At 47.4% G+C, this 15,914-nt stretch overlaps 1 protein-coding gene across 2 annotated transcripts in view; it reads right to left on the reverse strand.

Moving 5' to 3' along the window:
- Positions 1-15,737, reverse strand: part of Pip4k2b (phosphatidylinositol-5-phosphate 4-kinase type 2 beta) — a 29,612-nt gene extending 13,875 nt beyond the window's left edge. The window contains exons 1-3 of one of the 2 annotated variants that reach the window (XM_027424070.2): positions 15,469-15,737; positions 4,491-4,588; positions 2,069-2,165 (exon numbers count right to left, since the gene is read on the reverse strand). In XM_027424070.2, coding sequence (XP_027279871.1) covers positions 2,069-2,165; positions 4,491-4,588; positions 15,469-15,627 — 354 coding nt within the window. In that variant the 5' untranslated portion in view covers positions 15,628-15,737. Of the gene's footprint in view, positions 1-2,068; positions 2,166-4,490; positions 4,589-5,403; positions 5,557-15,468 lie in introns of those variants that run through there. The other variant, XM_027424071.2, reaches the window with a different exon arrangement.
- Positions 15,738-15,914: the final 177 nt, after the last annotated feature.

Below are 15,914 nucleotides of genomic sequence, written 5' to 3' on the forward strand. Positions count from 1 at the left end.
AGGGCATGTGGATTTTATGATGTAAGAGCCAGGATCCCTGCTGTCCCGGTTACTAAAAAGACACCCACTGGGATCTGCTTGCAGGAATGCTCTTTACCTAGCCCTTTCCCAATCTCATGAAGTCCTACTTGGTCACTTAATACAACCTTACAAAACCCTTTGGAGGGGCTGGAGAGGAAGCTTAGCAGTTTGAAATGCATACTGATCTTGCAGAAAACGGGAGTTTGGTTTCCAGTTACTCAACTGTACTCCAGGAGAATCCAATGCCTCTGACCTCCAATAGGCACCCTCACTCACACACACACACCCCTCTACACACACACAAACACACAGACAGACACACACACACACACAGAGTTAAAAATAAATCTTAATGATGGGACAGACTTAGTAGACTTCCCAGGGGAGGCCTTACCCTCTCCGAGGAGCAGATGGGAGTGTGTGTGGGGGTGGAAGGGGATCAGGAGGAGAGGAGGGAGGGGGAACTGGGATTGGAATGTAAAAAATAAATTAACAAAAAAAAATCTTAAAGAAAAATAAAAAAAGGGCAGGCATGGTGGCACACATCTGCACTTGGGAGACAGAGGTGGTGAGTTCAAGGCTAGCCTGGTCTACATAGCAAGTTCCAGGACAGCCAGAGTGCCATAATCAGTCAAAAACCAAAAGGAACAGAAAAATTGGTGGAGGCCCAGCACTGCCTTCACGGGGCAATATGGAGAGGTAGGGGACGCTGGGCATGCTGTAGTAAAGGTGCTAATTAAAGACACCCTGAGTCCCCAGTCCCCAGGTGGACAGGCTGTGTGAATGAGTTCTCCTCTCTCCCTGCCTGGCCCTGAAGTAGCAAGCCAGGTGGAGGGCGCAAACACAGCTCTGTCACCTTGTGTCCAGCGGCACCCCAAGACTCTCCATCCCTGGGCATCTCCTCCCTGAACAGCAGCCTTGCTGCCCTCATTTCAGCCCTGAGCACAGTCATGTGCCCGCAAGGCTATTAGAGGCAAGATGCAGACAGAGAGAGGGTGTGGTGAGACAGCCCGAGGACAAGGAACAAACCACTGGAGAAGGAACAGAGCCAAGCAACGTGGAATAGCAAAAACAACAAGACATTTTCAGAAAAGCAGACCCCATTCTGGTTATGCTTTGGCTCAGGGTTTGGTTCCAGTGGCGGGACTGGAGAAAGGACTTCTCAGTCATGGACATTCCTGGGTGTTTAAGCCTGGTATCCACTCTTCTCTTATCAGGACACAAATCTCTGCATGCAAGCCCTCCAGAGACGGCTCGTCCCCAAACTCAGTGCACTCCTGGGAGCTCTCTAAGGTTTACAAAGAGCTTTCTGTGGTTTAGCATTTGTTTTTGATCTCACTGTGACATCAGCATGGATGATAGAAAAAGTCAGCTATGGTCCCACTGCTTAAGGGCAAAGAAAACCTCTCCTACCTTCTCTAGAAGGCTGTACACCAGGAAAGAGGGGGGCTGAAGGGCAGGGCAAGGCAGAGAAGGTGCAGAGCCATGGCCACTTAGTGATACTCAGCCAGCCTGACTGATTGTCCCTCTAAGTCAATGGCTTCTAGAACAGGATCAGGCTCTGAAGGGAGCAGTCACCCTGCCATGCCCACCCCATCCCACCATGAGGACAGTGGAAATGCTCAGATGACAGTCATACTTGCCAGTAGGTCACACTACCCTAGGTGTCTTTGTTTTCTGTTTTACTTGCTATAACAGGCCTCATTTCTCTCTCTCTCTCTCTCTCTCTCTCTCTCTCTCTCTCTCTCTCTCTCTGAAGAAGAGGGTTCTTTAGCCTAGACTGGGAATGTCACACTGAAATGAAGCCACTGTCACACAGTCCCTCCCTCCCACTCTTCTCCCTCTCCTTCCCCAGAGCAAGAGCCTTGGAGGAATCCTCAGAAGCTCCCACAGGCCCACTGGTCCTGGTCTGCTGGCACTGGAGTGAGCTTGGATGGGGAGATGCTATAGCTCGGGGACCCAGGGACTACTGCAGTCTACTCCCTGTCTGTCTTGTGGCTTCCTGACTATCTCATCCCTGAGGCCTCCAGTTGTGACAGCACCGTACCTGGTAGTCCTGGTCATCAATGCCAAACCTCTCCCTGAGGTTTCGGAACACCATGGGGCAATACTCCTTGAACTTGAAGCGGCTGGGGAGGTTTTCCCTGGGGAAAGCAGACACACACTTTGTGAACTGCCCTTACTCAGCTTGAGTGACACCGGAGCCCTTCAAATCGGGGGCCCGAAGAGATTCAGGAAGCAGGTCTCAAAATCTGCATTTTCAACAAACACTGTAGGTGATTCGGGGTGGGTAGAACTTTACACCTCATCTCTGTAAGAATTCGCCTAACTGTATACTTATAATTTGTATGACTTTGTTTGTGTTTTTGTATGCTGTCCTGAAATTTTAAAATGGAAAGGCATGCTTACTGGGAGGTGAGACCCAGTGTATACACTCCTTACAACACACTGGGAGGGGAATAACCATCTGGAAAGATCACCCTCATCGAAAGGCCATTCTCCTCTGGGATGCTGCCATGGAAATGTCCTGGAAATGCTTGTGTCCGAGAAGCCCTGCCTGCAAAGGTAAAGGCAAAGGTAATGGTGACCTGAGCCCAGTGCTCACATGCAGTGCCAGCACTCAGAAGACTGAGGTAGAGAGCGCTGAGTGTTTAAGGCCAATCTCGGCCACCTAGTAAGTCCCAGAACAGCCTGCGTAGCAAGTGAGAGACACCTCAGACAAACTCGGTTTGTACTCAAGAGGTTCTCAGTCAGTTAACTAGGAATTTTGGTTTGTTTGTGTTTTCTGTTGTACTAGGGATCAAACCCAGGGCCCCACACATGCAAGGCAAGTGTTGTACCACTGAGTTACAGTCCCATCCATGGAATCACATATTTACAATGCCATGCCGCTCCTCAGTCATGCCCAGACTTGTAAAAAGAGAGAGAATGATCTAGAGATGAGGGCTCTTCCCATCTTCTCCTTTTTGGTAACTGCCATGAGATTCCCTAGACTGAGGCCCTCTGTCTATTCTAGGATGTAGATTTCCTGAAAATCTAAATAAATGGTTCCTCCTGAAGCCTATACATCTTCTAGAATGGCACTGTTGCCCAATAAACATTACATCTAGAACTAAGGCAAAGATGTAAGTTTAGAGCTCAGGTGCTCTGTTTTGGACCAAGGTGTGAGTGAGAACGGACGCCTGGAATGGGAGGTGTGTGATGTCTGCCCCTGGAGCCCTAACCTCTCAAACAGCACCACCTCTTTGTCTGCCTGAGTTGAGGGCTGCCTACCATTCCTTAGGAGGCAACTTAGGAGGTGGCTGTTCTGAAGACAGATGGCTTCTAGAACAAAATGCTCCTACCTACTATGGCAGAGAAAGGCCACTAGGAGATGTTCTGAAACCAAGCTTTTCCTCAGGGCTGGCAGTCTGAAAATGGTGGCGTGACTGTCCAACTGGTGAGGTGGGGGAGACTAAGGACAATGGACAGCAGGACCTGGGAGGAACGTGCGGAACAGAGCATAGTGGGAGTGCCAGAAGATCTCTGGTGTGGCTCATGGCGACATATAAAACTAAGGCTGTACAAAGGCTTAGAAGCCAGGAGTTGGGGCGAACACTCGTAACTCCAGCACTTAGAAGTGGAGGCAAGTGGACTGTCAAAAGTTCAAGGCACCACACTGAGACCAGACTACACAGTAGATCCAACCTAGGCCGCATGAGATGCTGTCTCAAAATGGCAATAACAAGAAAAGGCTTGTGAGGCAGGTGTGTCACAGCTGTAATTCAGGAGGTTGAGGCAGGAGGACTGCCAAGAGTTTGAGGCCGACCTTATCTACACAGTGAGATTTAGGCCAGCATGTTGGTGTATACACATATATGTACTCTCAGCACTGAGGGGGCAGAGGAGTTGACTGAAGTTCAAGGCTAGCTTGGTCTACACAGTGAGTCCATGCCAGTCAGTACTACACAGACAAATCTTATTTCAAAAAACAAACACAAATGGCTAAGAGTAAATCCTCAACTGTGCTAGGTAAGAGTTGACCTCTTGAAGGTCTCTAAAAATGTTGAGACACCTTCTAGATATTGGATTGGTCTGAAGCCCAAGAAGCCACCAAGTCAAAAGAGAGGAGTTATTTTGGGTAGTGATCTTGAGCACCAAGCTCAGTCTGTAGCTTACACGGGGGGTGGGGGACACGACACACGGGACACGACACAGGAACATAGGTCCCTGCTGCAGCTGCACACTAGCTGTCTCCCAAGCTGGTCCTGGGTGAATCACCTGGAGCACAGGTACATGCCCCAAGGGACACCGGCAGTAGGCTGATACAAGAAGGAGATGACATGTGTGGGAGAAATCACATTCTAAATACATTTTCCAGGCTTGTCTGTCAACTCTGCCAACAAGGGTACTTGTGACACAATGTCAGATGCTTTAAGGAAGTAAAGGGCTGTCCACAAAACCTACCCTCCCCCCAGGAGACCACTTACTTATTGAAGAGATGATTGTCCACCTTGATCTTGCTGTAAGCTTTGAAGTCATCTGGCATTAGCATGACAGGGACAGGGACATTGCTCAGCTCATTGATCTGCAAAGCAAGGCCAAAGTGAGGGTCTTAGCCAGGAGGCCACAGCCTTGGAGACAGGACATGCATCCCTCCTCCATGTTCTCCCTCTCCCTGTCTGCCTTCTGCTCTTCTTTGGAGTAGTCTGTCCCCAGCCTCACCTCCACCTGCTTGAGTTCCCTCTGCCTGATAAAGTAGAATTCAAAAGGCACATGTTCCGTGAAGCTTCCCTTGCTCCCCAGGCCTCCCAAATACTGCAGTTAATGCTGAGTGGAGCTGCTAGACTTCAGCGAGGCAATGCCATATGACTGATCTTTTTTTTTTTTTTTTTCTGGTGCTGAGGGTCAAATCCAGACTACTGATTGTGCTAGCAAAGATCACATAGTTGACCTTTGGAGACTCCCTAGTTTACCTCTGGGGCTCCATGATAATATCCTTACTTGAATATGATAGTTACTCGAAAGTATTTGCCACTGTGATTAATTCATTAATGAAAGAATGGCCTACAAGCTTGGTTCATACTAATTTAAGCCTTCGGTTATCTTAATACAAACTGAGGGTCACTCAAGAAATTAGCTCATGACTAGGAAAAAGAAACTAGGTGGATCTGTGTGGGTATAACTTGTATCACCAAAGCAAAGGGTTAAATTGAAAGGGATCAGGGTGCATATTGCATGCCTTTAATCTCAGTACTCAAGAGGCAGAAATAGGAAGGATCTCTGAATTCAAGGTCAGCCTGATCTACATAGAGTTCCACACTAGCCAAGGCTATACATAGTAAGAACCTGTCTCAGGAAAGAATAAAAAATAAAAAATTAGTGAGCTGAGGAGCTAGGTACCTGGGGCCTGGCTCACTCTGAGCCTCCTGATGAAAGCAAGAGCAGTTCACATGCAATAACCCACTCATAGGCTGGGCGTTGGTGGCGCACACCTTTAATCCCAGCAATCGGCAGGCGGATCTCTGTGAGTTCGAGGCCAGCCTGGTCTCCAGAGCAAGTGCCAGGATAGGCTCCAAAGCTACACAGAGAAACCCTGTCTCAAAAAACAAAAACAAAAACAAAAACAAACAAACAATATATACATATATATATATATATATATATATATATATATATATATATCCCACTCATGCTGAACTGTTGGGGTGATGCCCCTACAAACAAGCCTTCTCAGTGTCCCACACATACAACATATCTCATCCCCAGGTAACAAAGGGCTGGACAGGGAGTCATAGAGACATCACACACACACACACACACACACACACACACACACACAGAGGCCTGGACAGGGAGCTAGCTCCTCATTGGTGCAGAGCTGAGGGCAGATCCTGCATGTCCCTCTCCTGTTTAGCCAATTAGTGGTCTAATTAGCCACAGATGTCCCTCCCCCATCACATCAGAGCATTTGACCCTCAACCCAGTTGCCACTAATGCATCTAATGCACCCAGGATTTACTGAGGAAACCTTAGTCATAACTTAATGGACTCCGGGTGAAGGGCATGGCCTGTGTCTCCCAGACACTGTCTTTGTAGAACCTCTACTATGTACAGGAGGCCCCATGTGGCAGGAAGGGGATAACCTATAGTCATTAGGATTCCATCAGGAGTACAAATGGGGGAACTGGCATTTAATTTTCTTTTCCTTTTACATTCTAAATCTCTTTTACTTAGAAATGTTGGATGGTGGAGTAAGTTTCTAGTTAATTGGGCTAGTGAGCCACTTTCCCAGAGTTGGTGAAAAGCCCCAGGCATTTACAGGTAAACTGTGGAAAATGGAGTGAGTGTGTGTGTGTGTGTGTGTGTGTGTGTGTGTGTGTGTGTGTGTGTAGGGGGGAAGGGAGAGTGAGCAATGGGGGGAGGGTATTCAACCAATGGCTGGCAAAACCTTGGCTGGAATTGACACAAAAGCACATCTCAAGTAATTTCATCTATAGGAAACTCTCCAACAGGAATCTAAACACAGAAATCACATAATACAGCCTGGGTATAGGGCTTCCAGGAGTAAAAGGACATAAGAAACAGGTTCCTCTGGGCAGTAGTGGCTCACGCCTGTAATCCCAGCACTTAAGAAGCAGGCAGATCTCTGTGAGTTCGAGGCCAGCCTGGTCTCCAAAGCTACACAGAGAAACCCTATCTTGAAAAACAAACAGAAAACAAAAACAGAAACAAAATGTGTTTTATTGTAGGCACAGTTTTCCTTGATAAAGGTGGTTCCACAATTTTCAGCATCCCCTTCTGTGATGATTTTATTGGCTACACCTTCCAGTAGTCAACAGTAGCACTGCAAGGGTGCTCATAAGAGAATGTGACTGTCAAATCTGTGCCCACAGCGGAAACCAATCCATTTCCTTGTTTTCTGCCATCAGAGGCAATTCATGGTGGCTATCCCACTTCCTTTTCCTGGCATTTCAAGCCTTGCTCTGAAAATTAGAAGAGAAATAAGACTCTCAGAAGGCGAAAGCAGGAGGGCCTCGAGTTTAAGGCCAGCCTGAGATACACAGAAAGAGTCTGTCTGAAAAAATAAGTAAGAGGCAGTGTGGTGAGATATGCCTGGAGTCTTAGCAGTGAGAAGCAGAGGCAGGAGGGAGTCAGACAGAGACCATCACTAACAAACACTAAAAACAAAGGAGCAAAGATGCCTTTAATTCCAGCACTTGAGAAGCAGAGGCAGGCAGGTCTGTTTGAGCTGGAAACCAGCCTGGTCTACACAGCCAGTTCCAGGTCATCCAGGTCTGCAAGGTACTAAGACTTTATCTTAAAACAAAAGAAAACCTATAAAAACAAAGGGGTGGCTGGTCGGTGGTGGCGCACGCCTTCAAACCCAGCACTCGGGAGGCAGAAGCAGGCGGATCTCTGTGAGTTTGAGGCCAGCCGAGTCTACAGAGCAAGTTCCAAGACAAGCTCCAAAGCTATAGAGAAACCCCATCTCGAAAACCAAAACCAACCAACCAAGCAAACAAAAAAACAAAAAAGCCAATACAGAAAATGGAGTGCAGGACTCATATAATTCTGACTTTTCTGAGGCAGTGCCTTCCTATGTAGTCCAAGGCTGGCCTTGACTGCACTGCCTGTTTCTCTTGTGTTCAGGTCACCGGCATGCACTGGCATACACTTCTGGTTTTTGCAGTTCATCCTTCCATTAGGAAGACGATTTCCTTGGCTCAGAGAATAACTTTACTCCCAAACATTATAAACACTGCAACAAACTGATTCCGGATTAGTCTAAGACACAAACTTAGTGCTAAGGACAGGGCTCGATATTTCTGGAACTAGAAAGATTGTCTATTTTTGTTTGTTTTTTCGAGACAGGGTTTCTTTCTCTTAAAAAAAAAAAGCAGCCAGTGTTCTTAACTACCGAGCCATCTCTCCAGCCCTCTGTTTTTTTTTTTTTCAAGACAGGGTTTCTCCATGTAACAGACTTGGCTGTCCTGGAACTTGCTCTGAGGCTGGGCTTGAACTCACAGAGATCCCCCTGCCTCTACCTGCCCACTGCTGGGATTAAAGGTGTGCACCACCACCACCTGGCTTCCAGCCCTCTGTGTAACTTATTATTATTATTATCATTATTATTTATTTATTTATTTTTTGGTTTTTCGAGACAGGGTTTCTCTGTGGCTTTGGAGGCTGTCCTGAAACTAGCTCTTGTAGACCAGGCTGGTCTCGAACTCACAGAGATCCACCTGACTCTGCCTCCCAAGTGCTGGGATTAAAGGCATGCATCACCACCGCCCGGATTATTATTATTATTATTATTATTATTATTATTATTATTATTATTGGTTTTTCCAGACAGGGTTTCTCTGTGGCTTTGGAGGCTGTCCTGAAACTAGCTCTTGTAGACCAGGCTGGTCTTGAACTCACAGAGATCCGCCTGCCTCTGCTTCCCGAGTGCTAGGACTAAGGGCGTGAGCCACCACCGACTGGTGAAATTATTATTATTATTATTATTATTATTATTAATTTGGGGGGGAAGATGTATCCTCTGTGTAACTTTTTTTTAATGACATTATTATGTATACAGTGTTCTGCCTGCATGCCAGAAGAGGTCACCAGATCTCATTATAGATGGTTGTGAGCCACCATGTGGTTGCTGGGAATTGAACTCAAGACCTCTGGAAGAGCAGCTAGTATTCTTAAACTCTGAGCCAACTCTCCAGCCCCCCACCTCTGTGTAATTCTTACTGTAACATAGTTTAAATAGTTGTAAACTGCCTAGCTTTGAGTTTCAGTTTCATCCTTATTATTGAGTATACAACCTAAGAAGAGAACTTTTAAACTCAGATAATAGAATGGTGAACCATCTCTATTTCACCCTTGATTCCATGAAGCCAGGTAGTGATTCACTCTAGGAATCAGAAGTATCCTTTTCTTTTCCCACCCTTGGTTGTGCTAAATTTTATATCCCAGAGAGCTTTATTCAATTTCAATTGAACAGTACTTATTGAAATAGCTATATAATTCTTTTTATGTTAGATATACGTTGCAGGAGGAGGAAGGGTAAGCGAATATTGTACACACAAAAGAAAAAAGACACCATGCTCTTGGGGACATGAAACAAACCCGACACAGGGACTCTCAGCTATTACACAATTAAGTGGGAACATGGAGAGACAAGAGCAAAGGTTCTAAGGGCATATCTCTGGCCCTCACTCATCAGGCTAGAGATAGAGCACCTCTGCCTCTGCCAGCCTTGCTGAGAATACTCGTCACTGAAGAACCTACAATAAAATTGTTACATCTTTGCTTTAAAATCTTCCATGCCTTTTGCCTTTGATCCCAGCACTTGGGAGGCAGAGGCAGGCAGATCTCTGTGAGTTCAAGGCCAAACTGGTCTACAGAGCAAGTTCCAGGACAGCCAGAGCTACATAGAAGAACCTTGTCTCAAAAAAAAAAAATCTTCCATGGCTTCTCATCAACCTCAGGGCAAAGCTGTAACTCCTTAGCCTGGCATGTAATACCTTTCCTGATCTGGCTTATTCTCTGCCAAACTTGACACCAGGAGTGTGTCAGAAGCTCAGAATATACAAACAAAAAGTCATCTTTCCATTTGGCTAGGAAGACAGACAAGAAACAGAAACAATGTGATGAGTGCTGGAACTGTGTTGTATATAAAGGGAGATGAAAAAAAAAAATCAGACTAAGGGACAAGCGACAGTGGGAAAGAGAACACTGCTTTCGGGAGCAAGTGACAGAGAATTGCGTTTGAAAAAGGTCTAGGTAGTTCTTAAAAAACAAAACAAAAACCAGAAGAAGGGAATTCCAAGTGGTGGCGGGCAGTGGGTGCTCATGTTTGTGGATCAGTAAGAATGAGGGTGGGGCAACCCTGCAGGTCAGAGGTGAGGAGTGGTGGGGGTAACAGGGCAAAGAGAAGTAAATGATCTACCATGTCAGGAATACTAGTCAATACCAGCTAACTGGATCTGGTGGTGTAGGCCCACAGTCCTAGCCATTCAGAAGACTAAACTGGAGGGATCATGAATTCAAGACCAGCCTGCTGGGCTTTGGAGCAGGTTTAAGGCCAGTGTAGACAGTTTAGAAAAACATGTCTCAAAGAGTTTAAAAAGAGGGGCTAGAAGTGGGTGGGCTGTGGGGCCAGTGAGATGGCTGGGCAAGTAAAGACACCTGCTACAAAGCCTGATGACCTAAGTTTCATCCCTGGAATTCTCATGTTGGAAGGAAAAATTGACTCCTCAAAGTTGTCCTCTGACCTCTACATACACACAGGAAGATAACTAACTAACTAACTAACTAACTAACTAACTAAATAGATGTTTTAAAATGAAAAAGAGTCGGATGGCAGGTATCCAGGTTAAAAAATAAAAATAAAATAATAAAATAAAGGATTTGGGGATGTAGCCCAGTATTAAATTAGAGCACTTGCATGGCATGTACAAGGCTCTGAGTTCAGCATCCAACCCCATAAAAGATTAATTAATGCCTTTAATCTCAGCACTTGGGAGGCAGAGATAGGCGGATCGTTGTGAGTTCGAGGCCAGCTTGGTGTACAGCTTGAGTTCCAGGACAGCCAGGACTGCTATACAGAGAAACCCTGTCTCCAAAAATAAACAAACAAACAAAAAAGGTTAATTAATTAAAATAACAATTGCTTTTCTTAATTAAATCCCAGACTGAAGCTAAGACTGTAACATCAGTATATTTAATGAATTTTCTTTTCTATGTCTTTCCCCCCATTTATTTATTTTGTGTGCACGTGTGCCCAAACGTGCAGGAAGATCATTTATGGGACCATTACAACATTTCAGATGATAGATTAGGGCAATAAGAATGAAAAGGATAGCCAGGTGGTGGTGTTGGTGTTGGTGGTGGCACATGCCTTTGATCCCAGCAATTGGGAGGTAGAGGCAATTGGATCTCTGTGAGCTCAAAGCCAGCCTGGTCTACAGAGCAAGTTCCAGGACAGCGAGGACTACGCAGCAGAGAAAGCCTGTCTCAAGAAAAAAGAAAAACAAACAAGAGGCTAAGTAGAAAGAATGGAAAGGATAGAGACCATAAGAATAATCCAAGATCTGGCTAAATGACAGTCCTGTCTTGAAAGGCTCCCTGCTTCCCCAGGTTCAGTTAACTCTCAGTTCTCCACACATCTTTACAAGCTAAGTAGCACATTTAAGGCAAGTTTTTAAAAATTGCATTTACTTATTCATTTATTGTTTAGCATGAGTGCCAAGGCGCATGCGTGTAGGTCAGAGAACAATGACCAGGAGCCATTTCTCTCTTTCTTCCTCGGGCTTGGCAGCAGACACCTTTACCTGCTAAGCCATCTCACAGGCCAGGGTAAGGAATTATTTCTTTATATGTCTGATTTCTTTGCTTGGCTGAGAACTCTTAACACATGGCTGAAACTAAAAAGTTGCTTGATAAATGTTGAGCTGAACGATGGATGAGCAGAAAAAAAAAAAAAGGAGGGAGTTGGGGTCTGAGGATGAAGGCAAAACAAGCAAGATTGTTGTAACTGTGCTAGTATTTCCCCGTCTGGAGGATGGGAAGGAAGGTTAAGGTTGGCTGTCTGAGTCTATGGACTGTGAAGCCTCAAGTATCAGAAAGCGACAAAGAAACGTTACCTGGTAGACAAAGGGAACTTAACGTTTTGTAGCAGGAAAGGTCCCAGAAGAGGTGCACTTGCTTTACTCTCCACAGGGTCCTGAGCCCAATTCTTTCCCTTTGGCAGCATCGAGTGCATCAGGGAACACAGACCCTTTTGAAGGCCAGGCTAAGCACATCGGATTGGAAGGCAAGTCTGTTGCATCTCCTCACAGAAATGGTTTTTGGATTATCCACATGATTAATTCCACGAACCACGAGCATAAATAATGCAGAGGCTAAACAAGCTGAGTGAGAAGCAAGGCTGGGCACGGTGGCTCACACTTCCGCACTAGGGAGGAAGAAGCAGGAAGGCTACACGCCACACAGTGAGATCCTGGCCCCAAAGAAAATAAACTGGACCCTGTGGAGCTGGGGACTTCCCAGCTGCTTAGGAAGACTGCAGATCCAAGCCTGCCTGGGATACACAGTAAGTTTAGGCCACCCCTGCAACTAAGTGAGACGTCATTTAAAAAAGAAAGAAGGAAAGAAAGAAAGAGGAAAGGGGACTTAGGATGTAACCCAGTTGGCAGAGTACTTGCCTAGCAAGTACACCGCCCTGGGTTTGATACCTAGCACTGCATCAAACTGAGAGTAATGATACATGCATGCAACTCTAGCACTCAGACGGTGGAAGCAGGAGGTTCAGAAGTTCAAGGTCATCCTAGGCTACATAGAGAGTTTGAGGCCAGCTTGAGCCAGGAGATGAGAGCTGCATTGTTCCTGGTGGGTTGCTAGCCTTTCTTGAAAGCTCTCTTTCTTCAGAAGCCTGATATGAGGCTATATCTTAAAGTTAAAAAAAAAAAAAAAAAAAAAAAAAAAAGGCTTGCCGAGCATGTACAAGGCTCTGGGTTCATAACCATATCCTAGGACTGCAAAATAGATAGACAAATAAATAAATAAGCACAATTTGTTTTTAAATGCACAAAGGGTTTAATAGACATTCTCCAAATAAAGTATACAATGGCCAATGCATACGGATGGATGCTTAACACTATCAGTTACCAGAGAAATGCAAATCAAAATCACAATGAAATACCGCTTCACACCCACTAGAATGCCTGTGCTAAAAAAGACAGTAACAAGTGTTGACAAGGATCTGGAGCAATTACATCACACGCTGCTGGTGGAAATGTACAATGGTGTAGCCACTCTGGGGAAGAGCTGGCGGTTTCTCAAATGAGTAGACACACAGTTACCCAAATGAGTAGACACATAGTTACCATCAACTGCTACTACTCTTTCTGGTGAGGCTCTACACATGTGTGGTTCCTAAACCTGAAGTGGTAAAGAGGTGTAAAAGGAAGTTTTTGAAGAAAGGGAACCTTCGAGAAAGGCCAGCAACCCACCAGGAACAATGCAGGCCTGATCCCCTGGAAAAATGGCCTTCTGGGTACCTCTACACCTCGCTGTGGGTCAGAATGAAGTAAGACAACTAACTGACCTTCAAGGCTCGCCTGTCCAGGGTGGTGTTCCGCATACCCTGGGAGCATCGGATTCCGATGTGCGTGGACCTTGCCTAAAGTCAACTCTTTTCCAGTTAGCCCAGGAAACTTTCTTAACCTTAGCAAAAGGAGGGGGCTGGAGAGATGGCCCAGCAGTTCAAAGCACTGACAGCTCTTCCAGAGGACCCAGGCTCAATTCCCAGCACCCACATGGCAGCTCACAACTGTCTGTAACTCAAGTTCTAGGAGATCTGACACCCTCACACCAATGCTCATAAAATAAATAAATTATATTTAAAAAAAGTTAGCAAAGGGAAATGGTGACCACCATGTCTACTTGCCACTGAGTCTTCTGTCACGCCCACATCTTTGAAGATTTAGCCCCTGCCCATGAGAAAACCAAATACTATACACATTCCCAGGAACAGCGCAGCAGGCGCACACAGACACACACATACATACACTCATGTAAGCATGGTGGAACACACACACACACACACACACACCTTATCCCAGCCATACTCAGGTTCTTTAGCAAGACCATCCTACCTGGGTCATGGCTGAGAGAGTAAAAGGAACAAGAGACCTGTTATTCACAAAAACTGCCCCTATAGCTAGGTTATGGCAGTACACCTTTAATTCCAGCACTCTAGAGGAAGAGGCAGGCAGATCTCTGTGAGTGCAAGGCCAACTTAGTGAGTGAGTTTCAGGACAGCCGGGACTAAACTACACAGAGAAATCCTGTCTTGAAAAGCCAAGTGGGGCGGGGAGAAAGAACTGTCACTAACTAACAGAGGCTCTTGGAGCTGGACAAGGAACTGTATCTTGCAGTGACCAGTCACTATATCCTCTGCCAAAGGCTTTTGTCTCACATGTGAAATAAGGGATCCAAAGTCAAAGTCACCCATCTTCAGGCTTCTACCAGCTCTGTGTACAGACAGGATGCTTTCTAGTCAGAAGCAGGATGTCACACAAGACCAAGGCCTGACCTCCAGAAAGGGGTATACAGTTCACATTTTGCTGACCCAGTTTCCCTGGGAATGTCAGGTGACCCCAGAAGCAGCAGGAAGCAAGAGGAACAAACTCTGTTCGCTGTCGACCTCCAGCAGCTTCTGAGGTCCAAGCATCATACTACCCTGCCAGGATACTCATTAACCCCAGTGATGACATGGAAAGGGGAACCTGCCCAAGACCAAGAGGCCTGCAAGGACCTCAAATGCACAGTCTCTTCTATATAGGACATAGAGATCTGACACACTGGCCCAGCCAAAGGCTTCTCTAGATCTTCTACCAAAGCAACAGAAGATGAAGTCTTGTTGACCTTAAGCCCCTGGGTCATTGTTTGGTCTTTCAGACAACTTCAAGTGTTCAGAAGAGCCACAGAGCCTCAAGAATGAAACCCACAGGAGATTCAACACTTCATTTCACTCATTCTAAACTTGGGGTCCTTTCACTCGCCTGTTCCGAGTGTAGGGACTCACAGAGAGATGGTCAGAAGGCAAGGAGCAAGCCCTAAAGAGGAAGCGGACAGACCTCAAACAAACAGCACACAAAGTCAACCAGCTCCAACTGTCCACATCCAACTTTTTGGCAGAGGCTACTGCACAATCTCAGAGCACCCGGGGGGGGGGGGCACGACCCACTCATCTTGGACAACAATCATCTTTATCACATCCTAGAAAACCATGGGATAGACAAGAAGTAGAAGTCAATGTCTTTGAAATGAACACCACAGAAGATCGGGGAAGACATTATTTCTATAACGAGATCTACACTCTCTCAGGCCTTGTGTTCCCTCTTATTCATCCACAGGGGCCCAAGTCAAGTGTCTGTGGATCGGAGAAGCCTCTGCTTCTCCAGTTGGTATCTTCATGAAGAAGAAGAAAAAGGAAACCCAGAGAGGATTTCCACAGCCAGGGGTAAGAAGGCCCAGAAGATGGGAAACTTTGAACAGCCACACCAACCAAAAGACCACAAACAGGAATAGTCAGGCAAGCCAGTGCCACTTGCCCTGTCAACTGGGCTATAAGGGACAAGGGGAATAGCCATGCAACAAGCAGGCTGAGGTTAGAAGGGGCATCGTCGCAGCACCCAGGCCTTCCCTCGGAGCTCCGGGGGCTGCACAGAGCAAGCATTCGGACGCAGGAAGCCAGAGGGGCTGGAGAGAAGGGGAGACGGCGATGGCATAGCACGGGGACAGCAGGCCTCGCGTGGCGAACCGGGAGTGCACGCCCGGCCGGACAGCGTGCACGGGTGGGCGGGCATGCAAGTGGCTCGGCGGAGGGGTTGCAGGCGTCACCCGCGGGGCGAGCGTGGCGAGGCCCGGGGGAGCAGGGGCGCGCATGGGGAAGCTGGTTACCGTGTGGTTCACCCCCCACATCAGGACGCTGAGGATCGGCTCGCTGGCCCGGAATAGCTTCACTTTCTGGCACACGAAATGCTTCTTCTTGGTCTTGGTTTTGCTGGCGCTGAGCGGCGCCACCGCCACCGCCGTGGTGCTTGTGCAGTTGGACGACATGCCCGGGCGGCGGCGGCGCGGCGCGCGGCGGCGGCGGCCGGCGGCGAAAGGGGGGGTGGCGGAGACAGCGCACCAGCGAGCGGCCCCAGGCCTCCCCCGAGCCGATCCCCACCCCCGCTGCCTCACGGAGCCATGGTCGCGCCCGTCCCGTTACCTCCCCACCCGCCCCGGTGGTTCCGTCCGCCCCACGCCCCGCCCTCGCCGCCCCGCCCGCCCCGCCCCGGGGAGCGGGCCAGCCCGCTCCTCACCCCGCCCCCGGGGGCACCGCCCACCTGCTCCCGGGCCTC

The sequence above is a fragment of the Cricetulus griseus genome, chromosome 7, assembly GCF_003668045.3.
Source record: "Cricetulus griseus strain 17A/GY chromosome 7, alternate assembly CriGri-PICRH-1.0, whole genome shotgun sequence".
Taxonomy (NCBI): Eukaryota; Metazoa; Chordata; class Mammalia; order Rodentia; family Cricetidae; genus Cricetulus; species Cricetulus griseus.